Genomic DNA, 25741 nt, shown 5'->3' with positions numbered 1-25741 from the left:
ACTCATCACTGTGTTCGTAGTGCTGGTCCTTGTGACGTCGCACCCGTCACAGTGGCCGAGCTCAAGGGCGCACGTTGGCTGCTTTTCCCATGGAGGGGAACAGGGAAGACGCCTGTGTGTTGAGATCCCCAGGTGCTCGGCATTAGCCCTCCAGTGGGCCGCGCCTCAGAGCCCTGCAGGTGCGGCTTCGGTCCGTCAAACACCTGCTTTCCCGTATTGCATCACTGTAGTGTGAAATCACAGAGGTTTTCCACATTTCTTGCATTTTCTCTTTGGGGCCGGAAAACAGTCAAAAAAAGGTGGTTTCCGAAAAATGGCATTTTCGGCCTCCACAACCATTTTTATATCAGTCTGTAAACTTTCTCATCAAAAGGAACCATATTTTGTTGTTATTATATTATAATATCATTTTAAAGTGCACTCTACAGCTCAGTTAGCACAGATTTCGATGGTGCAATGGCACTTTTCTTGCAATGCAAAGCTAGCGTTTTGCCCTCAAATATCTCAGCACCGAAAGCAGGTACAACTGCAGTTCTTTTTGCTTCTGATACTGAAATGTGTGGAGAATACAATGTTGGAAACAAATTTTTCAAATGGAGGCTTTGGAAAATTATGATTGTGTTCAATTGGCACCACCTACGAGCCATTTCTGGCAAAGTGCGGAAGGAATGAAGTTCCCTGTGTTGTAAAACGACCAAAAATAGCTGAATCAAAAAAAGTTCTTCCTATGTTGTACTCTTTAGGCATTTGTCTGCCTAGCCACGTGGTAATTGCCATTCTGTATGGAGTGGTTATTTTGTGACTGTAAACCAAAATAATGACAATTAATCATTAATTAACTCAGAATATAATCAACTTACAAAAAATCTAATGGCAGGTTTGAAATCAGCACAAAAAACTCTATAATGCCGTGCAGTTTTATTAAAATTGGTTGGTAAATAAAAAAAAAACATGTGTAAGACCAGTCTGCCCCCTTGAGGGAACCATCTCTGGTGGCTGAATTGAAGGCTCCAAGTGAACGCAGTTGTGCCTTGTCACGACGGCCCCTTTGAGCGCCGCACTGTGCACCGAAGTGGGCCCTGGTGGTGGTGCAGAAGAGGGCCGCCACTGTGCGTAGTTACTGGGAAGAAGAAATGCACGGGTGTGGGAACCGTGTCGAGAGTAGGAGCGCAGTGCTGCCTGGGCACTGTGCAAGCTCAAACGAGCCAAGCCAATGGCCAGTTCGGCTATCACTGCAGACGCAATCGCTCTGAAGGGTACCGGATTGCTCTTGGGCGTCTGTTACAGGGGCGACCACAGTGCAAAGCACCAGCATCGCCCAAATGTCAGGTGGCAGCAGGTCAAATGGCTTGGTGCCAGCGTGGGAGCCTTTACACGCACGGGGTGCTTACTTCCAGCAGGGAGCACGAGAGGTGTTGGCAACACGTTACGGGACACTGCGGGGGCCCCTGACTGCAGTCTCAGTGGCAAGGGCCAGGCAGTGGCAGTGCCTTTGGGAAGGAACTGTGGCTCTGCACCTGACTGGCGAAGAATGGAATGCCAGCGCGTTCTTTGCTGCGCATGCCTGGAATGCCTGCCAGGAGTGGCGTGGTGTGAGCGAGGACGTGTCCCTGCAGGGCCCTGCTGTACGGGGGCATGCGGGAGGCCAAGCAGCAGGAGGTGGTGCTGCAGGACACGCCCCTGCGGGCCTTCGAGCTGCTGCTGCGCTACATCTACACGGGGCAGCTGCGCCTCGCGGGGCTCCAGGTGGGAGAACGAGCATGGGCGTCTGGTGGCCGGGGGGGGGCAGGCGGGGATGCGCAGAACGAGGCAGGGGCGAATAATTTCCAGCCGAGAAGTTCCAGTAGCACACATCACAAATTGCAAACAGAAATGAGCAAAGTGTGACCCAACTAGCAATTACAAGTCTGCATGGCACAGCATTCTGTGAAACTATTACCAGTCGAATATTCATTCGCAAATTACGTGCACAGCTTTCGTTTGGAGCATTGACCAGTTTTGGCGGACTGGTTGCACCACTTTCTCCTCCCGGGAGAAGCAGCTCCCGCCGGCTGCTGTCAGCTGTCAAGAACGGCCTCTCACTCCTCGTGCCACTTTGGCCAGCACTGGGCAAAGCCGGCTGCCGTGCTTCCTCCACCGCTCCACAGCGTTTTCAGACCGTGAGAGCACAGAAACACCCAACTACTCGGTCACTGGTCTGTCGCAGCTCGCACACTGAGCTGCCATACTTACTTGTTGCTCGTTCAATCAATCCTAAGCACATACCGAAAAAAAAAAGTGTAAATACCAACGTTATGGGTCTACTTACATTAGAAGAATAATGTTCAAACGCTATTATAGTCGCCAAAATGGAAAAATGACACACAGGTAGCTCCAGAGCTTTCAGCGCCACCTAGAAGCTATGCTAAAACAGGAACGTTGTAGCCACCAGTACCTGTGGCCGTAGCCAACCGAAGCCCAAGTTACAGGCCACCATATTGAACTGTATCCTGCTAATTCCATATTTAATCGGTGTCGTTTCAGTGCCGCCCTTGAACAGAAAGTGCAATGGTGGCTGCGAGCTTGGGGAACCTCTGGGCCAGGCGGCCACTTGGCACTGGTGCTAGAAATGTCCGCGTTGGCAGGTCTTACGACAAGCCTAGCTGGGATGGCACCTCGGAAGTCTTGACCACTAGTTTGGCTTTTGGCTGCCCGTTCGAGGTGCCGAATAGTTCGAAAATATTGAATACCTGAATTCAACTCAAAGAAAATAACGAATAGAGATTAATTCGTTCGAATATTAGACAACACCGAATATTTGCCCACACGTACTGAAAACAGCTCCACCAGATATCAGCTCACAAAGAGAATACACAAAAGATCAGAGGATATCAAAGTTGGATTAATGTGTTGAAGGAACCTTTTTTTCCTAACTCTATCAATGACTGCAATAAACTTCCAAACAAAGTGTTTCATATAAAAAATTTTGCTGCTGCTATTGATATGTAATTTTTTTCCTTCCATACTCCTGTTTTATGTATTTTTGTATTGCTCAAAATTGACAAAAAACAAACTGCTGAACCTTTGAAAGCAAACAACCAGGAGAGGCTTCACTACGCAAGCATTGTTCACGGCGGCTTACAAAACTCTCCAGATTTTTTGTTTTTTCAGCAGTTTCCTTCAATTGGTGTGTGTCGTTTTTATTGCAACATGTTTTGTCTTTTCCAGACAGGTTTCTGTCAAACCCTCGACTTCTGCATTGCTATTTGTTCTTCATTGACACATTTGCGTCGCAAATGCTATTTGAAGACTACTGCATTTGCATGATTTGAATGTATAATTTCAAGCCGGTTCTACCATGCACACTAAAGACGTTCATCTGTGGCAGCGAAATCCCTTCTGCAACATAACATTGCTTATTGAGCTCCTGCTGGCATTAAAACTAGAGCAAGCAACACTGAAAGCTGATTTTGGTTTTCAAAGCTCCTTAGTGGGAAAGGGTGCGCGTTAGAATCGGGCAAATGCGCTAGTACGTTCCTGCCACAGTGTGTCCGCGTGGGTGCCGTAGGAACCTACAGTAAAGGAGGAGTGCTGCTAAGCGGACGGCGCTGTCTCCCGCCGGCAGGAGTGCGTGGTGCTGGAGGTGCTGGAGCTGTCGCACCAGTACGGCTTCTCGGAGCTGGAGTGCGGGGTGTCGGGCTACCTGGAGCGGGTGCTGGGCGTGCGCAACGTGTGCCGCATCTACGACCGCGCCTGCCTCTACCAGCTGGCGCCCCTGGCCCGGGCCTGCCGCCGCTTCGCCGACCGGCACGCGCCCGCCGTCCTGCTCAGCGACGCCTTCCTCTCCCTCTCCCCCGTACGCTCTCGGGGGCCGTGGGATGCGTTGCTTGCCAATCAGCTGGGGACGCTTAACGTAGCTCCGCCACAGGCGACGCTGCACCTGCTGGTGGATCGCACAAACAGCCATGAAACGGAAGGGCCATTGCGGCTGGCCCTGCACTTCTTTCTGCCACCACCGAGGATCGATCTATGCTGGGCGCAATTCTTCTAGGGCTGCGGTGGGGGTGAAGTGTTGTGTGCAGGCTTGTTCCGGCCACAGGCAGCCACTCGCTCGCCCTCTGGGCTGGCTGGAAGGTCGCTTCAGCCTGGCCATGATGGCCGCACTCTTCGCAATTTCGGTTTCGAAATTGCCCATTTTTTTGTGGTGGTTTGCACCGGCGATATGCGCATTTTAACTTTCATATCTGGCAGTGTTTTTAGGCAGACGATACTGAAATAACGTTTTTAGGAGATTGAAATTTTGAGTGGAGTTGGCCCTTAATGTGAAAGCTTTAAGTGGCCCATAAAAAGTCAGCACCAGTGTTGGCACTGGCACCTGCAATCAGAACAGTTCCTAGACCACATGTCTCTGAAGCATTCCGTAGCGCAAGGGGTTCTGATTTAGCTCGGCAGTGGCAGTGTGCTGGCAGCAGCCATGCCAGCACAGCACAGATGAGAGGAGGGGGCAGCCAAGGGAGCAGACAGGCAGGCGGCGGAATCCGCCGTTGTCGTCAACTCTCCCAATGGGCAGGAAACAGTTGGAACCACAGAACAAGATAAACAGGAGTGCTGTTAATGTCCCTCACTCGCGGAGCACAATGTAGATGGCGCTACGAATGGCGGAGCAATCCCCGTGCTCCGGCACTGCTCATTTCGCGGGTCGTGATGGCGAGGCGCCTTCCGGCTGAATTTGTCGTCTGCTTCAGAGGCGGTTCGTTTGGCACAGCAGCTTCGTGTCCATTGCGGGCCTGATTAACTGGTTCGACAGCACCTCCTGGGTAACCGGTACCCGACGGAATTAAGTTGTCGTACGGCGAAGATACGTTAAGGATTTGTTTGCAGAACAGGAATATGAAATGTAGCGACCACATTCAGACATCTGGCCGCTAGAGAAACGCTTCCTTTTCCGCACTTCGGGCCACAAATGGCACTATGTTCCGTAAATTGGCGAATGGGAATTCTGCTGTGTGCTATGTGTATTACAGAAACCAACTAGTTCTAACAAAATAGCGATTCTAAAAGTGCCCTCCACCTTCTCGCCACTTTTGAACTAAACTTGCTGGCTCAAAATCGAAATGAATGCTAACCAGTGAGCTCACATGCCGACTTTTTTCAGTGTCTCTGCTCGTATCACGCGGGGGTGTAGCCCCAAGCTTTTTTTCTTCTCCTTTGGAACTGCACACGACAGCACGCATTGCATTACGCGTACTGCTAGTACTGCATACCACGCTACTGTATAGCGCACGGCGCTCCAGAGAACTACATCCACACAGTCGAAAGCAGCTTGCTTCTTGGTGCAGAGCGCACGTAAAACGAGGAGTGTTGCCTGAGAAATGATGATTGGGGCTAGGTGCTTTTGAAGGCAACAGTGAGTTTCAAATCAACTTAACGATTTGAATTGCATGAACAGCTGCTTCTTTCATTAATTCAGGCTAGTTGTGAGTAGTGCCCAAACAACCACGCCAGGGGCGCGCGGAGGACGCTTTGAGAAATGTTTCCATATCACAACTCCACTTAGTACCAATATGTTCCACGCTTTTTCGACACACCGCTTGCCTACTCCCCCTCCCCCTCTAATTTCTGAGTACTTGCAACCCCTGAACTGGTTGTGCAGCTGTTAATTGCGACACGTAGGTACGGCATGCAGGGGGCCGACTTCCGTCAATGGCGCCATTAATAAGATAAGACAATAAGACAGGTGTAGATTCAGCACATGTTACAAATTTAATTTAATTTAATTTAAATGTAAGTCTTGAAAACACGCAAGCACTTCTTATGACGCAATATAGGTCATTATCCGGCTTCGCTCTTTATTCTAGAACATATTTATTTTCACCAATCAGATCATCAGAACACGTTGCTCAGCAATGCATCTGGCGGTGTGTGCTGGCGGCATCGACAAGATTACACGACCGCACGGTGACAATGAACATCGGGTCGTAAGTTACAAAGTGGGTTGAAGCAAAGATAGCATTCGAAATTCTTTGCTCGCGTAATGATGCTGACAGCGTGTTTCCATATTCATGGCCAGGCGGCAGCTGTAAATTTCTTGTGTGGTGGAACTGCATGCATCATTGCCGCATGCCTATGTCGACTGCGGACATAAACGTTGCGTGTGTGTCGTTAAGCGCGCGGCAGGGTAGCTGGCGACCAAGAAAGAGCGATTTTTGCGCTGTACCGCTTTACTGTAAGCCAAATCAGGCTAGACTGTATGCTGCAGTGTGCGATCTTACTCTGGCTCATTTCTTGTGTGGTTCTTCGGAAATCGTCGTCGTAGGATTTCATCTTTGATCTCCTGGGTTATATCGATGCAGTTAAACCTCAATGTAACGAAGTCAGTAAAATTCGTAAGTTATGTCGTTACATTGAAATTTCGTTACATTGAAATTTGCAATTATAATGGGTTCATCCCGTGAAGCGTTCCCTGCAAAAGAAAACGTGGCATGCATACACGGCTGCCGCACTGTTTCTGTTTCTATCGGAGCTTGATCGTCTACGCGGGCATCAGCGTGAACCGCATGGATTGTTTTCTCTCCGCAAAAACACACCCCCGCAAGTCGCAGGCGCGCTGACGCAGCCGCGGAGACCACCCGCGCGATGCGGGTAGCTCCAGCGACCGCTTATAACCGCTCGCTGAAATGCAACTCGAGGGGCAAACGAGAGGGGCATGCAAGAAAAAAATTGGATAACGTGGGCGAAATTTTCACTGTAAAAGGTCATACGCGCCGCTTACGAAAGTGCCTGTTGAAAACCGAGGAGCGGGCGACGTAGAGGGAGGACCACTTTATTGTGCCGGCGGCCAGAATTATTCCTAAAAAACCTAATGATGATGGCACGCGCCACCTCGTTGCCCCATACCCGCAGTTCATGTCAGGTTCGTCGTCCTCTTCTCGTCCCCGTCGCTTTAAATATGTAACAGTGCCCATCAAATACCCTCCGCGGCGGTAAACCTAATCGTCTCTAGCTGTGCCAGCCAGCATCCCCGAGCACTTCGAAGCTCCCGCCATAGGGTGCGCGCCTCCCCATTGGCGAAAGTGGTCAGGCTCCTCCCACTGCCGCGCACAGCACGAGTCACTTTCTGTCAATCGCGGACGCGGTTTTGGAAAAAAAAAAAAAAAAAAAAACGTGCGCACAAGGCTTTCAAATAGCCTAGCTTATTTAGTGGCTCTACTCGCAAAGATTCACAAATGCTTGCTGGACTGATGAAACCCAACAAGCATGAGCGAATTCGAAGCGCAACGCGGCGGCGGCGGCAGCCCTGCCGGAGGCGATTAGGCTTACCACCGCGGAGGATATTTGATGGGCGCTTTCCTAAGCGCCGTGTAAGACGTTTTACAGTGAAAATTTCGCCCTCGTTATCCGCTTTTTTTCTCGCGTGCCCCTCTCGTTTTCCCGTCAAGTTGCGTTTCAGCGAGTGGTTAGAAGCGGTCGCTAGAGCTACCCACATCGAGCAGGTGGTCTCTGCGGCTGCGTCAGTGCGCCTGCGACTTGCGGGGCGCTTTTTTGCGGGGAGAAAACGCTTCATGCTGGTTACACCGATGCCCGCGTAGACGATAAAGCTCCGACAGAAACAGAAAGAGTGCGCCAGCCGTGTATGCACACCATGCAGTTTGTAGGCAAGGGGCTCGCTCGCAGACTTCGTGACTCGCTACATCCGCGGCATTAAGCGGCCCGTGTCACCGTTCGCGTTTTATTGAGACCCCATTGCGGCGCTTGCGTCTCCGAAAATCTACCTGTAGAACTTAAATTTCGTGCCTAGTTCTCCATGAAACTTCGTTACATTGAAATTCCGGCAAACGGGGCTTCGTTACACAGAGGGTGAAAATACATGGTGTGCATGCACTTGAAGTTACAAAAAAATTCCGTGGTTCGTTACATCGAGGGTTTCGTTACATTGAAGTTCGTTACATCGAGGTCTTGATTATTCCAGACTGAACGTTCCCTGTTAGAGAATAAGCAGTCGTCACACATGTGACAGTGTGCGATTACCCCGCCAGTCATTGCGGCCGCACACCGTGATTTCGATTCCGTGCACGTCTCAGACGCGCGCACAGTTTGACACGTTAGGAGACAGATGTCGCGGCGAAGGGAAACAAGCCGCTGCGGAGAGCGAGCAAGGGGAGAGCAACGTACAAAGGCACGAGAGGGGAAGGGAGCAAAGTGAAAGGGGACATTATCGTCGCTTGAAAATGACTTTTCCTGGGCCAGCGCTCCTCTTGATCACACTCCGTGGATGGAACCATTTTGAAAGGCACAAGCGGACCAGCAAGCTTCCAGCAGCAAGGGGATGCAGCCCTTCGAGGAGGTGCTGCACTTGGGCGGGAATGCGTGCGTTTTCAGATTGTTTAATGAGCAGCACCTCAGACGTTTTAGTAATCTGAAATTCATTTCACACAAGGAGACAACTTTGCCGTCAGCCAAAGCTTTTCCTTCTTGTTGTTTTAAATTGCATCACCATTCCCACCAAAAGGAAGTGTTCCAACAGCCAGAAACTGGAGCCTCATTATGTGCACTACTGTCCTCAGAAGGACACAGCCGTCACTCTTTGGTCAACCAAATGAAATTGCCACCATCTAAAAAATGCGCATCTCGACACCTTTCGGCATTTTCTGACGGCCTCACGTGGCCCGACTGATGAGGCAATTGCTGTCGTGTTTTTCTGCAAGTGTGTTCCCAATGGTTAAGGAGGCGTTTCTTAGGGCACTTTCCAGGAGACACCAATGGTCCTGCCCTGTAGCACAGATTATTTGCGGCTGGGAAACCGTACGAGCTACAGCGAACTTCTGCTGCACTGTTTGTTTCCCCATATTTTCCACAAGTGTTCTAAATTTCAATGCGAAGCCTTCCCTGCCCCCGTGGTGGCGTCAGGCGTGCTGCACAGTGCACTACAGCCGAGTCAACTTTTCACAAGTGCCTCGAGAAAAGAGCACTTCCCGTGCCCGGAATCAAACCTGGGCACCGCCTCGCATTGTGAAGCCAGCGTCCACCCAATGGTGCCGTTCCAGCACGGTCAAAGCAGTGTGGATTTTAGCCGGGGCAAGATGCGGATACTCAACTGTGGCGACCTTAACGTATGACGTTTGGAAACCAAGTGGAAAGTGGATCGCGAGCTCCTTGCATTCAGTCAAGGCGCAGACGCTACTGAAACCAACGTTGCAGAACCGTTCCTGCATTGATCTGGTGTTTGCAAGCAAGCCGAGTTGCGTCAGAATGGCAGAATCCCTACCCGTCTACCACGGCCATGCTGTGGAAGTGCAAAGTCTTCGATGCAAGTGGGGACGTGGAAGGGATGAAAACTTGTCGTTTCAGTAAAGGCAGTCTCTTTGATACGTGTCTTCATTCAGCCTAATTCATTCATTTTTGCTTTGAGTTTGGCACCATTTGAATCGCACACAAGAAAGCTTCGCATTTCAATAATCATCGTTAGATGGTGCGTTTGAATACTTTTGAGGTATGAGGATATTCTTGAAGCTTCTGAAACTTCCACCAAAATTCTGTGCTTGGTAATTTAAATTTTGCATTTAAATCTCTCGCTTCTCGTTCATGAAGACAAAATAGAAGTTGAGTTCAGTAAAAAAAAGTGCTTTCTACCGGTAAAAGCTGTGCCAAGTTTCATCGACAAACTTCAGACCAATCACTGAGGTAATAAACAAAGCACACGAAGCGCTGCTGACTCCCCCGACACTTAGTGGTGATTTCTGTGACATCGCAGAACGTTGTCTGTAGAGTTGGTGCCCACCCACCAAGAAGCGCCACTGGCTGGTTGCAGTGGGGCGTCCAGTTCTGACTGATGGTGTCGTTTGAATGTTGAGGTGCGTCTACGTTCTCAATGCTGGCCGACACTGCATCACTTATGCCCACCACTGAAGCGCAAAATTTTAGTTTTTCAATTATTCTTGTGTTTTTTGTTTTTTTCTTGTTAAAAAATTGTCTTTAACGGCCGGAGTGGTTCTTTGAGGTTAACCACAGTTTCATTTTGTCCCTGTGACCCCTTTAAGGTTACATTATTCAGAGGCACACTTAGGTATCCTCGTTTTGGTGTGTATTAATAGGACTCTGGTGCGAGTTAGTTGGTTCATGTTCATGAAAAACCTGTAACAGTGCGAACGAAACAGGACCGAGAAAAGAAACACGTTCCGTAAATCAGTGCCGTTTGTGTTCTACGTGTTTCTTTCCTCGGTCCTGTTTCGTTCGCACTGTTATAGGTTGTTCACGGTATGTATGGTTGCATTTTCTGGTGCAGAGTTTTTGCGCAAACATTTTTCCACTTAGACCAGCCATGACCCAGGGCGTGGTGGCTGTTTCAATGGCACTGCAACCGAGGGGATGCTGCAGAGTCCCATGTGGTTTCACTCCCTCCCCTGTGCACGCATGGGAAAGCAACCTTCAGTGCAGGAAGGCCAGAGAGGGGACTGGGCACAGCATGGCAGTGCCAACGTTCCCTCGCCAGGGCTTGGCCGAGAAACGTGGTTTTCAGGAGGTGCGATGAAGGAGTGACCCCCTCTCTGCTGCTGCAGTGTGTGCTGGAGGAGATGATTGGGCGGGACTCGTTCTTCGCCCCCGAGGTGGACATCTTCCGGGCCGTCTGCACCTGGGCCAGCCACAACCCGGCCGTCGACCCCAAGCCCATTCTCAAGAGGGTGAGCGCTGCTGCAGGAAGGTGCTCTGGGCACAGTCGAGGGTCCTCGGGGGTCCCCTGGAAGCACTCTAGCGTCAAAGACAGACCAAAGTAGCGTACAGACCAGGTTATGTGTGAGGGATGTGGTCGTATCGCGTTAGAGAGAGTGGTTTCCAGCAGTGCGCTGTATTTGTAGCCGGGCCCAGGGTGGGCCGATGCGGATTATTCGGAAGCAACTGCGCCCCAAACAGCAGCAGCATCCGAGGTTGAGCTGTGGGAGGGCGAGGGCGGGCCGCCACTGGTGTCGTGTGGCCTGAAGCACTCACTAGGCCAGCATTGCGGGTGGAGGAGCATGCATGTACAGTTTCTTGGCCAAGGGAGGGCCACTCGATCACGTGGTTTCCTGCTGGTCACAATGGCTGCACTGCCTCGTCGCATCCTGTTGTGTGACCGTCGCCCTGGGATCATAGTTGGGCACTGTGGAGTACACCAAAATCGGTGTATCTCCAATTGCCGTACCATGTGCGCATTGTTTGTGGGTGCACGCACATGGACACAAACGTGGATGTAGCAAACCTCTGTGAAATGATTACTGGATTTGGTGACATGTTCAATTCCCCGTTGCCACCCCCGTTGAAGCCCATGTGTTTGCTACCTCCATGTATCCAAGGTGTTGCAGGAATTCACCTAGACGTAACAAAATCGCTAAGCTGATCAGTTGTTGTTTTTTGCACGTTCACTGAAAAAATCATCCGGTAAAATGCACTAATTCTGCAAATGCTACCACTACTGTAAGGAGCCAGCAGCTGTGAAAATGTGTAGAATCGCCTAAAAACAGAATCCATGATGATGATGATGGTGGTAAACGGAGCCACTGGTGCCGTCCCACGGCAAATGTAGCAGCCACTTCAGGTTTTGCTTGCGTAGCGTGACGCCATACGGCAAGAGTAACTACACTTTAACTTTTTCTCGCCCACACCGCAAGCTGCCGTGCATTTCCATCTGTTCGAGGCCAGACAGAGCAGATGATATCATAGTCCAAATGAAGAAAAAGAGATGGGCTGGCCTCGTGGTGAGATGAGCGGACAATTGGGGCAACCGAGTGGATGCCAAGAGATGGGTCCAGAAGAAGGGGAAGGCCGATGGCACGATGAGGGGGCGCAATACGGAACGTGGGAGGTAAACTGCAGACTCGAGGGCCCTGCTGAGGAGGGCAGTGGCGTGGCGTGCAGGTGCGGCTGCCCCTGCTGACGGTGCCCGAGCTGCTGAACGTGGTGCGCCCCACGGGCCTGGTGTGCCCCAACGCCCTGCTGGACGCCATCAAGCTGCGCACCGAGACCCGGGACGCCGACCGGCCCTACCGGGGCTGCCTGCGTCAGTCCTCCCTACCTTCCTTCGTGGGGGGCAGAGGGGGAATCGCTTGCGCTCGCTCCTCGGGGGCTCGTGCGGAATGCTCGCTAGCTCTCAGCCCAGCGGAGGTATCCGAGGGGAAAAATGATGCTGACACTCTCTCGTTTCACCGAGCGTCATTCGCTTGGGCCAGTTGTGAAGTTGTCGGCGTTACAGCAGAACTGCCGTCAATGCACCGCTGTCTGTGCTTACACAAAATAATGGCCCAAACTCTTGTTGCGTCAGAACCGAGATTCGAGAAATAATGTGCAATTTGTTCTAAGGGGATTTATTCAGTCACCAGCCGTGGACATCCCCCGTGCAGCTTCACCAGCCTTCCATGTTCACCGTAGCGGAAGGGCTGTAAATTTTTTTTCTGTTCGTTGCCAGTGGCGGGTAGTGTGCGCTGTCCCGGCCAAGGAATGAGCATGTGCTCGGCTTCTCGAGCAGATCTGACTTGACGGGCCAGGAAAGAAAAGTGGGAGGGGAGGGCAGTTTAAACCGAGCCCTGGTGGTTGTCCGTGGCTGCCCCTGTGCGCACTGTGTGCACTGCAACTCGGGAGAAGGGAGGAGGCAGCTGTTCCTCCTGCACGGGGGCATCTGCTGCCTGTTGTCCAGCACTTCTGGTCGCCAGATCCTGAGAACAAGCAGATGCGGCAGTTGTCCCCTCTGTCAGCTGCCCTCCAGTGAGGAGTGCGGGTGCACTTGACCACCCTCGGCCCTGTGCGGCCTCCTGGGCTGCTGTCAGCGGCACCTTCCCAGAAACCAGGTGGTGGGGAGACGCTCGGTGTCCTTATTGTGTACATGTACCCTCAGGGACAGAGGGGAGCAGGAAGTACCCAAGTAATACTTTAAAGACGCTCAACTGTGAGGAGCTGTACCAGCAGTGCAATTCCAGCTGTCTAAAACGTACTGTGCACACAACATTTTCAACGGCAAACTAGCTCTGCTATGGTACAGTTAAACCTTGTTGTAACGAAATAATGGGTATGACGAGCAAAGCAAATGGTGATTCCCCTTGGAAGTCCCCACAAAAACCAATGTATTTAAAACCTCGTTTTAACAAAATAAAATCTGCCTGCTGCGAGATATAAGGAGGAAATTTTGAGACAATTTCGTGGCAGTGTGCAATGTAGGTTTTAGACGGTGTGCCTGGCAACAGCTGTATTTAGCAGTTCAGAACTCCCGCCAGGCATCGTCCAGCAACGCGGACAAAGCTGGGTGGTGTGCCACGCGTCCGCTGTGTGCAGCGTGCAGCCAATGCATGCGGCACGTGCGGCCCCAACGCGCTCGCCTGCAACTGAACTGGTCACTCGCTGACACGCGCCATGGGAGGAGCTGCATTGCTGAAGTTGTGTGCATGCCTCTTTCGTGGAGTGTCTCTCTTCGTACTGCACGCGTCATGAACACGGCAGGCAAGAAGCGAAAGCAAAGACAGTAACGCTAGACCAGAAGGCGGTTGTGATAAAAGCCGTCGCATCGGGCACGAAGCTGAGTGAGCCGTCGTTCACATCAGAAAGATGCATCAAGGTCCAACTTCAAACTTCATTGCAGCAGGGGCAGTTTGAAATAAGAGTTATGCATTTTGAACTGCGTTAAAAGTTGGAGCGTGGCTTTTCCTTTTTATCTCAATGCAGCTATTTTGTCGTGTACCACCACGTGGGAAGATCGAATTTCGCCCGCTACTCGTTCTGGGCAGGTACAGTGCACAGTATTTGCAGTAAATGCTCGCTATGGTTATAATGAAATGTTGGGCATAATGAGCAAATTGTGGCTTCATTACAATGTGCACCAAGGAAGCCGGAGGGATATGTGTTGGCCCAGTCTCGTTGGTGAGAACAGCTCTGGAATTATCGGCATTAGTATCTGTGACTGCGGAAAGGCAGTTCTCGTCACTTTTGCTTTGTAAAGCATGGGAACAAGGGTGTCATGTAGGTATGGCAACGCTGTGGGCATGGTTGTGTCATCTGAGCAAGCAGCTAGGCACCTGAACTAGTGTTCCCCTGAAATTCGGCGACAGAAAGGGTTAATCAATCAATCAGTTAAGAAGTTATAGGCAGTCAATTTGTGGCGGAGGTGTCTCTTTGTCCAAATGCACCACCTTACTGCGGAAGCAGTCTCTGAATGTAGTGCTACCACCACTGGCCGTGAAATGGCGTTCCCGTTATTGCAAAGGCCATGCACTGCCGTGATTGCCACTGTCGACGTGTCAGCCAGCGCCGTACAAGCTTTGGGGTGTCGGGGGAGGGCCTGAAATTGTGCGGAGTCATTGTGCAGATGCTGCAATCTTCACTGCCTCGTTGTGGCTCCCCTTCAGGTTTTCTGTATGCACTGGCAGGGCTTCTGGTGTCGTTATCTTTTCAAGCTCGGCATCCTTGCCTCAGTGGGGGGGACTGTGAACAGGAGGCCGTGCAGGGCAAGCTTCATTCGTGCTGGCATTGTTTAGCGCAAATGGAACCTGAGGCGGAATGCAAGTGCGCATAGAAAATCTCACTGGTGTGTTTGTGAGGTTGCACGATTGAACAAAGCGTGAAAGTGACCACAAAGCTGAGAGGAACAGGTGCTGATGAAAACCCAATCTGGATTGGGTTTAGTGAAGGTAACACAAGTAAGCCACTGTGTCTAAGGTGGAAAAGGAAAAAAAATGCCTAAAAAAGAGCCAACACGAGTGCACCAAACAGGAGAAGCTGTTGCCATTCTCGCAAGCCACGCATGTGCCTAGTGTCCTGGTCGCGTGTTTCCAAACGCTTCACTGCACAGCTCCCCACGTGACGTGTGATGCCGCTGCACGTGCTATTCTACTGAGCTGCTGCTGAAACGATCCTGCTGTTTGGGCTTTGAGATAGAGTTCTGGCTACGTGCACTGATGGCCTGAGTTTGAGTCTCAGCGGGTCAGGTTTAATTCTTTTATTGTAATTTTTTTTTTTAATTCAATCCTTTTTTTTTTTATTACGGAAGAACTCAATTCTTCGTGTAGTTTAGGTTTGGGGTGCAGCGTATGACCTTGTTTAATTAATGCTCTGTGTGGTGCGAAAACACTTGTCACCTGGTGCACTGTGCAGCGGAGCGTTTGGAAATACTATGCGTCCTGGTCACATGGCCAATGGCGCAACTGCCAACAACAGCAGCTGTCGGCAGCGTGGTTGCCTGGCTCCCGTGACCTGCCTGCCTGTGTGCCCTCGTTGAACGCTCAGGTCCCCTCTTGCTCTGTTTCGAAGTGCGGCGACCCTCCCCTCGCCCTCCCCCCGTCCAGTGCCGGGCGAGAACGTGGCCACGCAGCTGCACGGGGCCCAGGTGCTGCAGGGCGAGATGCGGGCGGCCCTGCTGGACGGGGATGCGCAGGGCTACGACATGGAGCGTGGCTTCACCCGGCACCCAATCGACGAGGGGGCCGCGGGCATCGTGGTGCGCCTGGGGGCCCCCTGCATCGCCAACCACCTGCGGCTGCTGCTGTGGGACCGCGACAGCCGCGCCTACTCCTACTACGTCGAGGTCTCCGTCGACCAGCGCGACTGGCTGCGCGTCGTCGACCACTCGCGCTTCCTCTGCCGCTCCTGGCAGCGCCTCTACTTCCCCGCACGCGTCATCCAGTACATCCACATCGTGGTGCGTGCCCCCGCCTCCCCTGAGCAGTGCGCACCTGCGCCACGTGACGCGTCGTAGCGGAGGGCTCGGCATTCCTTTCGGCCACCTGGGGAGGATCTGTGACGGCCATTCACATCCCCACGCGCGTTTTCGCTTCTTCGCCTCCATCAGAAAAGCCACAGCGGGGAATCAATCCCGCAACTGGGCCCGTGCCACTGAGCTACCGCTCTCCCCCTCTTGAGGGCTGCTGTACAGAGAGCCTGTTTCCCGTGGCCTGTAACCAGTGTGCTTGAAACGCCGAGGGGTAGCTTCAAGCATGGAATGTACACACAGGGTAACAACACCACGAAATAGCTAGACCGACCTTCAGAACTTCTTCAGTGTGGGCCACGATCCTGTGCACAGCCACACTTTTTTTTCCTCTGCCTGGATTTCGGCCAGTGATGTCGTTCTCAGCAATGAAATGGCACTGTTTCGCAGATGCAGTGTGCGGCGGGGGTGTAGCCAGGTGAGAGATTGCATTTGAATTGGGGACAGCCAGCATATTCCCTCATCCGTGCACTCGTCAGAGATCCCCGGCAGGTGGTCGAAACTGATCCGGAGGAGCCGCCCTCCACTGTGGTGCGCCTCATGGGCCAGGTGCAGCGCCGGCCTTTAGTTTGGCCTTCCTTCGCTTGCGTGTTGCCGGACCGTTGGAAGCCCTCTTACCAACCCCTTGGCGCAGGGCACGCACAACACGGTGAACCGGGTGTTCCACGCGGTGTCCCTCGAGTGCCGGCACGTGGGGGGAGGGGAGGAGGGGGCGGAGGGGGAGGAGGCCTTCCCCGAGCTGGAGGAGGGCCTGGTGGTGCCGCGGGTGAACGTGGCCACGGTGGCGCGGTCGGCGTACGTGGTGGAGGGGGTGAGCCGCAGCCGCAACGCCCTGATCAACGGCGACACCAGCAAGTACGACTGGGACTCGGGCTACACCTGCCACCAGCTGGGCAACGGCGCCATCGTCGTGCAGCTCGCCCAGCCCTACCGCGTCGACTCCATGCGGTGGGTCCCCTCCGCCCTCAAGGCGCTGCTCGTGCCACTGGGGCTTCTCACAAAACCACCAGCTGATGCGTCCAAAGAGCACGTGAACATGTCCCACCAAATTGCTCCAGAACAACCCCATGAATTGCTGAAAAGTTGTCACGCGGAGTGGGAACATCTTCGCCAACAGTAAAACATGGCACAGACCGCCAATGTATGCTTTCTGAAAGATGTGAGTCGAGGCAACAACACCTGCCGGCAGTGAGGCTTGGATGCGCCTTGTGAGAGCTACGGCGAAAAGCGGCGAGCGTAACAAAAGGCACTCTCGTCTAAAGTCACTTTCGCGATGACACCCGTGCAAATATATCAAATGGTTTTGCTCTAACTTTGATGTGCAGCTCAGGACGCTGAAATTAGTGATGGTGTAAATATCGCTGAAGGCTTTGCCTTATGTCGATTTCCATGTAATGTGCCAAATTTCCCTTTGCCATTCTCTGCCACTCATTTCTCGCAAAGTGGCTTTGCCCGAAGGGGCCGCCAGGACAAGCACAAGTTTAGCTCATTAACAATGCTGCTCCATCTCTAGACAACAACGCCGGCAATTTTCCAGCAAACTGCTGACAGATAAGGGAGACATTAGGGGAAACGGACAAAGCAGTGGTGAGTCTTAAGCCACTGCCAGGTGACATGAGTGGTGCCTCTGCTTCTGTTTGATCGCACCCCTTGAGCGTACCGGTGAAGATGCCGTTGGTGTTCTTTCGACAGCGGATAACGGCTGATGCACTGGGAGGCTCTTTCCGTTCTCCCCCCTCTTGTCTGTGCGAAAGAAGCGGCTGCTTGGGGGACACTGCATTCCCTATCGCGAAGCACTGCAGAGTGCGAGCTTGCACTGAGGTGTGCAGCAGCAGCAGTGGGAGGGAGAGCAGGCAGGAACACGCAGCAAGTGTTGCCCTCATCTTCAGCAGTGGAACATCTGGAAGACAGGTGGTAGCCATTCGAAAGCATTACATTGTGAGTGAAAGCACAAATAGGGAAGAATAAAAATGGGGAAACAAACTAATGCGCCTCTAGCCAGGCACCCTCACATGACTAACTGAAAAGAAAGCACGTATGGGAGTGGAAAAAATGGAAGCTAACTTTTGAAATCGCAACTCTTTGTCTGAAGCAGCCTTCTGGAACGGTTAGTCCAGTAGAGGCCCTGTCTGCCTCCCAATGCCACCAGGGAAGGGTACGGTTGGTGAAATGCAGAAGCAGCTAAGGATGCTTGGGTATTAGTCGACAACTCTGAAAAGTTCAGTAAAATTGTGTGCCAGTTGGTAGTCGCAGAATGTTCGCTTCTTCTTCCCCTTGAAAGCAAAGATGACTGGTCAGGTGGTGGGCTCTTGGCCACAGCAAGAGACGCAACACGGGATGCAGACAGGTGCACATGAGCATAGTGCAGTGCTTTACATATACACAAATACTGCAATCACACCCACTTGTGGCAATAGCAGGGACAACAGCTGTTCACTTTTCCCTGTGTCATGTGGTCAAATAAACCGCTCTCCAGTTGCAGTGGTCGTTCGCTTTCCTCATGACCAGTGATGATCGTTTAGCCTGACAGTGTCAGCTCACGTGGACACCGGTCGTCTTTTGCCTGTGGGAGACTTGCTGAGGTGAAAAAGGGGAAAATGCACCTGCAGAAATGTGAAACCAGAGAAGTGAAGTCAAGGACAGGATGTGAAGGCATGGGAAGAAGCTGGTCTTTTCTGCATGTCGTGTTGGGTGCTTTGTTGCATGGGTGTCTGCTTAGTGCAGTTAGGTGTCCCGTTTGGGAAAGGCTGGACAAGAGTCGCCCCGTTCCGAGAAGGTGACGTTGTCTTCGCTCAACCGAATTGCAACCCGATAGAGGCCTCGTTTCAGTGTTGTTGTTGTAAGTGGGCTGGACTGTAGTAGTAGTGCAAGCAAAATTTAACACAAAACTACTGCCACTGCTGAACAGTGCCCAACACTTTTATTGACCTTAGCCGCTATGCCCAGCCACCCTAAGGGACCTGCACTTGTCTGGAGAGCCGAAAACGTGCCAAAAATTCAATTTTCTGTAATCGGTTTATTTGCGGTCTGCAGATCACAAAGAATGCATGTGCAAAATATTATAGCTGCAGTATAAGTACTATTTACAAAGCTATCACCCTTTGAAGTTGCCTAAATGAGCCATTCCCACCTACATTTCCAAACTTTGTGCCTTGTTTCTCCCAGGAGGTCAGCTGTTGGGTGCAATATCTGGGAATATACTGGTCATGTTCGCATGATTCTTGCTGCATTTGAAGGCTGACCGGTGCTGTAAAACCACAAAAATATGCAAGTTTTCTTTGGTAGCGCTAGATTTTATGCTGTTCGTTTTACATATATATTGGGAATTGATAAACCTGACAGTTTATATGCTTACACTGTTTGCAGAAACAAGGCTAAAATTACTGCTGTGGCATAGTTGCACTTCCTGGTCCTTCTAGAGCACAAAGAAATAAAAAGCATTTGAGTGTGTCGTAGGTAGATAATGAGAAAATTGCCTGAAAAAGAATGGCACAACATGTTGCACTACACTGACGGACCACACAAGTGAAAACTGACTGTATATCTATGCTCAGCATATTAAAGCACAAAAAAGGCTCTAAATATGCTCAAGACCCGACTTGCCAGTGTCCCCTCTCCACACCTTGCTGCCCGCAACTTGTGGGCACCAGCTTTGATCGTTGAAAGCAACAGTGCGCCAAACCGGCCCAAAACCTGGCACCCCTGCTCAATGCGAGCCCCAGAAAATGCGAAAGTATCAAAACCGTGAATTGTGCTACGAACGAAACAGAGCGGAGCATGTGTGGCCAACCTATGTTTCGATGAACTGCTTTGCACAGTGGCACGAAACCCACTAGCGCTAACTTTTTTTTTTCTTTTTGGAAGTATTTTACAGTTAGGCTTTTGATATTTGCAGGAGTTTTGCACTGGTAGTACCTATATGTGCAAAATGTATATCTTTAATTTTTGGGGTATTTTTTCTCTGTGGAGCAGCACCAGTGTTTGTGTTCATCCCAAAACATTTCTGTACAGGTTTTCTTTTTCTTTCTTTCAAATGAAAATTTGTCTGAAACAATCACCACTGCAAAGAAAATTTACTCTTCTGCAATTTGATACCATACACTTGTATGTTGCTTATTGGGAAAAAATTGTTTGCTAGACTGCCCCAAATCACTGCTTTTCACGTGGGTAAGAGAGTGAGGTAAAGATGAGCTTGGCACGGCTGTGTGACACGATTTACGCATGGGGATTGTCGCTGGAGCCTGCAGGTGGGGAAACTCTGCACGCCCAGGACGAGAGGGTGGTCACAGTGCGTGTGCTGTGCAGGCTCCTGCTGTGGGACTGCGACTCCCGGCAGTACAGCTACTACGTGGAGGTGTCTGTGGACCAGCAGAACTGGAACATGGTGGCCGACAAGCGCAACGAGCTCTGCAGGTGGGTGCGGGGAAGGGGACCACAATTTTTCACTTGCTTTCATCGGGTGCCTCGACAAACGTTCCCCATGCTTGCGTCTCCACCACCCACAGCGGGTGCAGGAGAGAGTCCTTAGTGGGCATCGCAGTCCTGGTGCAGTGCAGGTGGCAGTGCTAGTTGAGAGCAGGCTTACTCAGTGTAAAGCTTGCAAAACTCCTCACAGGCCCCATGCATCAAAAAGCATTCCTCCAATCGGTCCCCTTTTTTTGGTCTTCTTCAAATGTGAAACCATCCGGCAGCAAATGTGCAAAATTGCATTTTATTTCACACACGCATTTTTTTTGCCACTGTGGGGTGATTACTACTACAGTCGATCCCCGCGGCAATGAAATATTTTTGGATCCCCAGGGAATGTCCCAAGTATTTCGTATCTCTTGTCAATAAAATGGTCTTGGACGGCTTGTTTGAAAATGTTTTGGCCAGCACTAACAACATTTGCTGCAAGTCCTGTTGGTATGCTATGTACCCATTTGAGGCTAACAGTGTCCAAAAACTTGTGCCCCAGTGCGCTTGCGTTGCCACCACCGTATCTGTTTGCAAAAGAGCTGTGGGCTGCGGGCAGCCATGGAGGCAGCCTGGCAGCGATTCCGCTGGGGGGGGGGTCCACCTGGCGAGCTCTTCGGGACGCTGCGTACCCTTCAGCTGACACGAGCAGAGGGAAGTCCTTTCAGTGACACTGAACTGCTGGTGGCCGGGCGTGCTGCCGTTGGTTTGGGCAGCCTGTGTGACGTGTCTTTTAAGTGCTGCGCTCAACTGGCACCAAGTTTCTGACCGTGCCTGGAGCGAGAAGGAGTTGTCACAGCTCACTGGCAGCAAGAGAAGCAGCACAGAAAAGAAATGTCGGTGGCGATGGTGCCTCCGTGGTTTTAGTCGGCTCTGTGCCAGGTGGCAAATAATAATGTGCCAATGACCGGTGTGTAGGTTGAGGGGTGACTTTTCAGCCAGGTTAAATTGTGCTATTACGACTGCACCCTGGTAGTAATTTTAGCATGTGTGGGCCGTATCTGAGCTGGCGTTTGTTCTGTGTGCCCACCTGGTTACTGATCAGTAATTTTCCTCCCAGTTTAACCACTGCCCTCGCCTGTTTCTTTTGCGCAAGACGTTGAGGTTGACGTGGGAATGTGCAGGTCCTGGCAGCTGCTGCGTTTCCCCAGGCAGCCGGTGGTGTTTGTGCGCATCGTGGGCACCCACAACACTGCAAATGAGGTCAGTGGAAGTGTGCCTCCAGTGTGCCCCCAGGGCACCCCCAGGGCGGCGTTTGTCAACTGGAGAGAGCTGTATTGCCTGTGCAGCACCAGCAGCAGTGGGTAGTGAGCAAGAGCACTTGGTTGACCGGGAATACAGCAAATGCAGTGTCGTTCCAAGCGACTAGCATGAGCTGTCAATGATATTTGGTGTGGCCGTGCACAGCCATTCGGTAATGAGGGCCGTGACGATTGGGGAACTGGTAGAATCGCAGGGAAACAGTGTACCACGTGCAGCGGCACTGTAGGCAAAGCCAAAGTTGGCCTACGTAGATAGCCCGGACAACGAGCGTGCCAGTCTCTGGGGCAGTGCCTCAAGAATGGTCGCACAATGAAGCTGTCACTCACCCAGCAGGGATGGCGTAAACAGCGACTAAGTGGACGTGCCAAGAGTCACGAGACAAAGAGCAGAACGAGAAGCGTGCGCACAAGCTCTCAAAGAAGGGCGTCTTTGCATGTTCGCTTTCATAAGTCGTAAACATTTATAAAGGTACAGGTATAGTAATTCAAGCCGCGCCAACATTTGCAAGCTGCCAAGACGCAGCGCCGGTGGCGGTTGCAATGGTTATTGCAGGTTATCTCCTTCATGGTGGCAAGTAGCGCGTTGGCCTTCTACACGGCCACTCTTCTGTGGACAGCACTTTCCCTCTGGTACAACAAGCTTCTTGCTCCCTCGCGTAGCGCTGTCTGCCCAAACGAAGTTTTGCAGCCAGGCCGGCAGCCGAAGCTGTGTATGTGTGTACTGTGGTCGCGTGCGATTCCCAATGATTAGCGACGGCATGCTGCTGCGGGTTGACTGTGCTGCTTACTGTGTTTGCATTACCGCTACCGGTGATTCAGCCCAGCACCGGCTATGGGGAGGGTGTGCGCGTTTGCAAAAACCTTCTCTGCTTGTGCTGGAGTGAAGTGACTTGTCCGCACCCATTAATTGCAGGAAGCCAGTGCTACCCTTAAGACAGGCAGGGGGCAGTCGATGGCCTGTTAATTTTGCGTTTCGGCCTCAAAGTGCGTGCCGGGACGGTGTGCTTGTTCAAAGCCATTTCTTGGTTGTTTTGAAGTTGAATAAAATGTGCGCGTCCAGCGGGGTCTTTTTATTCAGGGTGCTGTGTGCTGCTACGCTTTGTGGGCTAACGTACGGGATAGCAGAGGACCCCGGCTAGCTTTGCTAGAGAACGCTACGCGCCGTACACTAGCCCTGCGGAATCCGAAGACTCACGCACGGGTTCGAGTACTCACATGCGGTAGACAGGCTCCGGCAATCCAAAGTGAGGCTTTATTGCCTGGCAGATACAGTGCATACACCAGACAACACGACTATCGCTCGCGGGGAGACAGTGGCTCCTGTCGCTCGCTCAAGCCGCTGGGCTCAGACCTCGATATGTGTCATCACGGCCGCGGGAGCAGGGGAGGCATCCCGAGGCGACCGATCAGGGCAGAATCTCTCGGCAGAGTCCGTGGAGCCAACTGGGTTCACCGTCATCGGGGCATTCGGCGTAGGCACAGCCGAGCCAACCGACTCCGACCAAATCGCCCAGTCGACTCCCCGCCGGAGCGCTCGTTTGTCCCGCAGGTCAGCTCGGAGGGGAGAGGAGATCTTCCCCAGGTCGGGGAGAGGGTGGCGCGAAGGAAGGTGGAAAACTGGTCCTCCTTCCCTCGCGCCCTCGCGCACACGTTCGCGGCGAGCCGGTTCGGTGCGCCGCGCGGGGTCATGAAGAGGACACGACCTACGTGACGCGCCGGCTACCCAAAATGGCGGCTCCCAGCTCGCGGCAACACGTGCAGGCGAGGCGTAGGGAAACACGGGCCCCCGCAGCTTCCACCACAATGCATTCTTAGGTAAGATGATATTTGTGTCTGGTTATGCACGTTCTTCATTACATACTGGTGCCAAGGCATTTGTTAGCAGTGGTTTGGGCGTTCATAAAGCTCTAGGCACGCTTCTGGCAGATGGGCTAATAGGCAACCCGCTTCGCAAAACATTCAACAGATGGCGCAGTAAGCGTTACTGTATCGCGAGGGAAAACGGTTGAAATGTTCTACTAAAAGTCATGTCGCGGTCCCGACATAGCGAGCCACAAAAATTTAGTCTTGCACGCTGTAACGGTTTATAATAACAGATGGCGCCACGTTGTTAAGCTGAGTGCATCGAAGCTACTAAAACCAGACTATGCATGACGAGAAGGCAAATCAAAAGAGCGCCCCTGTCGTCATTCTCGCTGCCCGCCAGACGTTGTGCAGGTAAAGTAAGAGGCCGTGCGGCACATTTACATTGTGTAACAGTTGAAGGGGGACACGGCTTTCACCTGGGAAAAATGACCAGAACATTGTTCTTTTGAAGACCACGTATTCAGCTTCTATTTTTTCTGTTCTGTGCGTTTGCAAAGTTTTTTCCCCAAAAACCATACCAGAGTAGCATAAAAAATATTTTTGCCAGCGCAAAAGGGCGAAAAAAACGGCAGTTTTCGGAGAGCTGTATTTTGACAAGGGCACCGCTGGGCACGGCCATTCTGGTACCATTAGATCGGCCAAGCGACCCTCTTTCCAGTCCCGCTCGTCCTCTTTATCTCCATTCATTCACAAATGCACAAATGGCAGAAAAAGAAAGGCGCACAAACAAAGCCAAGAACAGATGCTGAAGTGCGATTGGCCCTCCAATTGGCACGCACTGGAACGGCCCTCCTGATTGGGCGTCGCTGCGGCAATGCAAGATGGCGGCCGCCTCAAGTGCGTAATGCGCGTCTCCAACTTCATTTTCGCTGCTTCAGTCAGCGACGTTTCTGTTCAGTCATTTTATCTGCTGTGGTATTCTACACAAACGTTAGTGCAGTGGGAATGGCTATCACGAGCCAGATTGCACCAAGCTCGAAAGGCAGAGGTCATCAAACGCTTCGTGGTGCGCGTGGCTTTACTCCGGGGGGTGAAACGCAGTAGTGTGCGCGCTTGTGGTAGTGGTTCCTGAAGTATTGCCTGACTGCGCAACCAGTGGACAAAGCTCCTGTGTGGGAGCCGAAACGTCTTTTATTTTGTGAAATATATTTTTTGGTCGGTGTTTTTATCCCCCATTGTATCATGGCCCACCCCGTCCAAGCATAGGTTTCAACCAGTTGCAATTGAATGCCAGTAGCTGCAATTAATGCCTGTTACGTTAGGTTCAGTCTTAAAAGGGACCTCACGGGCTATGTCAGGGATAATCAAAACATGTTGTGTTACTGCAAACGTGTGCCGCGATGCGCGAACCATATCGCCTTGCTTGCAGAACGTTTCCCGTGCAGTTCTAGTAATCTTGCAAACAGGTCCGGGTTGGGAATAAACACCCGTTCACGGCGTTAAAAATGTACTTTACTATTGTAGCATTTAACAAATTGAATTTTTTAGGGAAATTGTTAATATTGTAAGGAGGATTTATTCCAAGGCCAAAGGACTGGTCAGCTCAAAGTCAGCTCTAGGAGTCAGGAGCACGAAGTCCGCTCTGCAGTGTTGGCCGAGAGCAAAAGCGAGAGGCAGCTTCTTCTTCCTTCCAAGCGTTCGCGATGCGGCTGCCGTCTATTGTTGTTACTTGACTGCGATGATGATGCTCTGTTTCGGCACGTACCCTCTCATGGCGAGTGGACAGTGCTTCCTATACTCGCGTTGCTCCTTCGTGAATTGCGCTGGCGACGGGCATCCTTACAATTGCCCCCGGGGAAAAAGAGCCATCCTGGCGATCAGGGAGTCTGAATGGTGAGGGGCTCAACGTAAGGCTTGAGGCGCTGGACATATACTATATCACGGCCGCGGCGTCGGTGGTCGGGTGATGGGGCAACAGGCTCGACAATGTAATTGACAGGGGAGGTGCGTTTGACGACACGGTAAGGACCATCGTATCGCGAAATGAGCTTACTGCTCAATCCAGGAGCAGTCGTTGGCACCCACAGCCAAACAAGTGATCCGGGTAAGAAGCTTGGTGCAGAGGTCTTTTCGTCATGCTGTGTCTTCTGTCGTTGTTGGTCTTCCTTGGTTAGTGAACGTGTCAGTTGGCGGCATTCTTCGGCGTGTTTCGCAACGTATGAGATGGGCGTGCACTCTGAGTCATCAGGGCTATAAGGAAGTATTGTGTCCAGCGTACAAGAGGGCTCGCGTCCATACAAAAGGAAAAACGGAGAGAAGCCAGTCGTGGCTTGCTTGGCGGTGTTATACGCATATGTAACAAATGGAAGGATGGTGTCCCAATTAGAATGATCAGATGCCACGTACATTGCGAGCATATCCCCTAGCGTCCGGTTGAAACGTTCGGTGAGACCATTGGTCTGTGGGTGGTACGCTGTTGTGGTGCGATGGATGGTTCGGCAGGCTGTGAGGAGGGCTT

The 25741-nt window shown here is 51.8% G+C and overlaps 1 protein-coding gene across 3 annotated transcripts in view; it reads left to right on the top strand.

The window, feature by feature from the left end:
• The window catches only part of LOC144141334 (BTB/POZ domain-containing protein 9-like), a 48135-nt gene that overhangs the window by 6880 nt on the left and 15514 nt on the right, over positions 1 to 25741 (top strand). For all 3 annotated transcript variants that reach the window (XM_077672924.1, XM_077672922.1, XM_077672923.1), the window contains exons 3-10: positions 1617 to 1746; positions 3605 to 3835; positions 10536 to 10658; positions 11869 to 12010; positions 15279 to 15631; positions 16335 to 16648; positions 20006 to 20113; positions 21280 to 21358. In XM_077672924.1, the coding sequence (XP_077529050.1) occupies positions 1617 to 1746; positions 3605 to 3835; positions 10536 to 10658; positions 11869 to 12010; positions 15279 to 15631; positions 16335 to 16648; positions 20006 to 20113; positions 21280 to 21358 (1480 nt within the window). The remainder of the gene's footprint in view (positions 1 to 1616; positions 1747 to 3604; positions 3836 to 10535; positions 10659 to 11868; positions 12011 to 15278; positions 15632 to 16334; positions 16649 to 20005; positions 20114 to 21279; positions 21359 to 25741) is intronic.

This window comes from Haemaphysalis longicornis, unplaced genomic scaffold, assembly GCF_048455015.1.
Source record: "Haemaphysalis longicornis isolate Haplotype H1 unplaced genomic scaffold, Haemaphysalis longicornis Haplotype H1 scaffold_6, whole genome shotgun sequence".
Lineage (NCBI taxonomy): Eukaryota > Metazoa > Arthropoda > Arachnida > Ixodida > Ixodidae > Haemaphysalis > Haemaphysalis longicornis.
The sequence above is the reverse complement of the archived record's forward strand: the minus strand, read 5'-3'. Positions and strand labels throughout refer to the sequence as shown.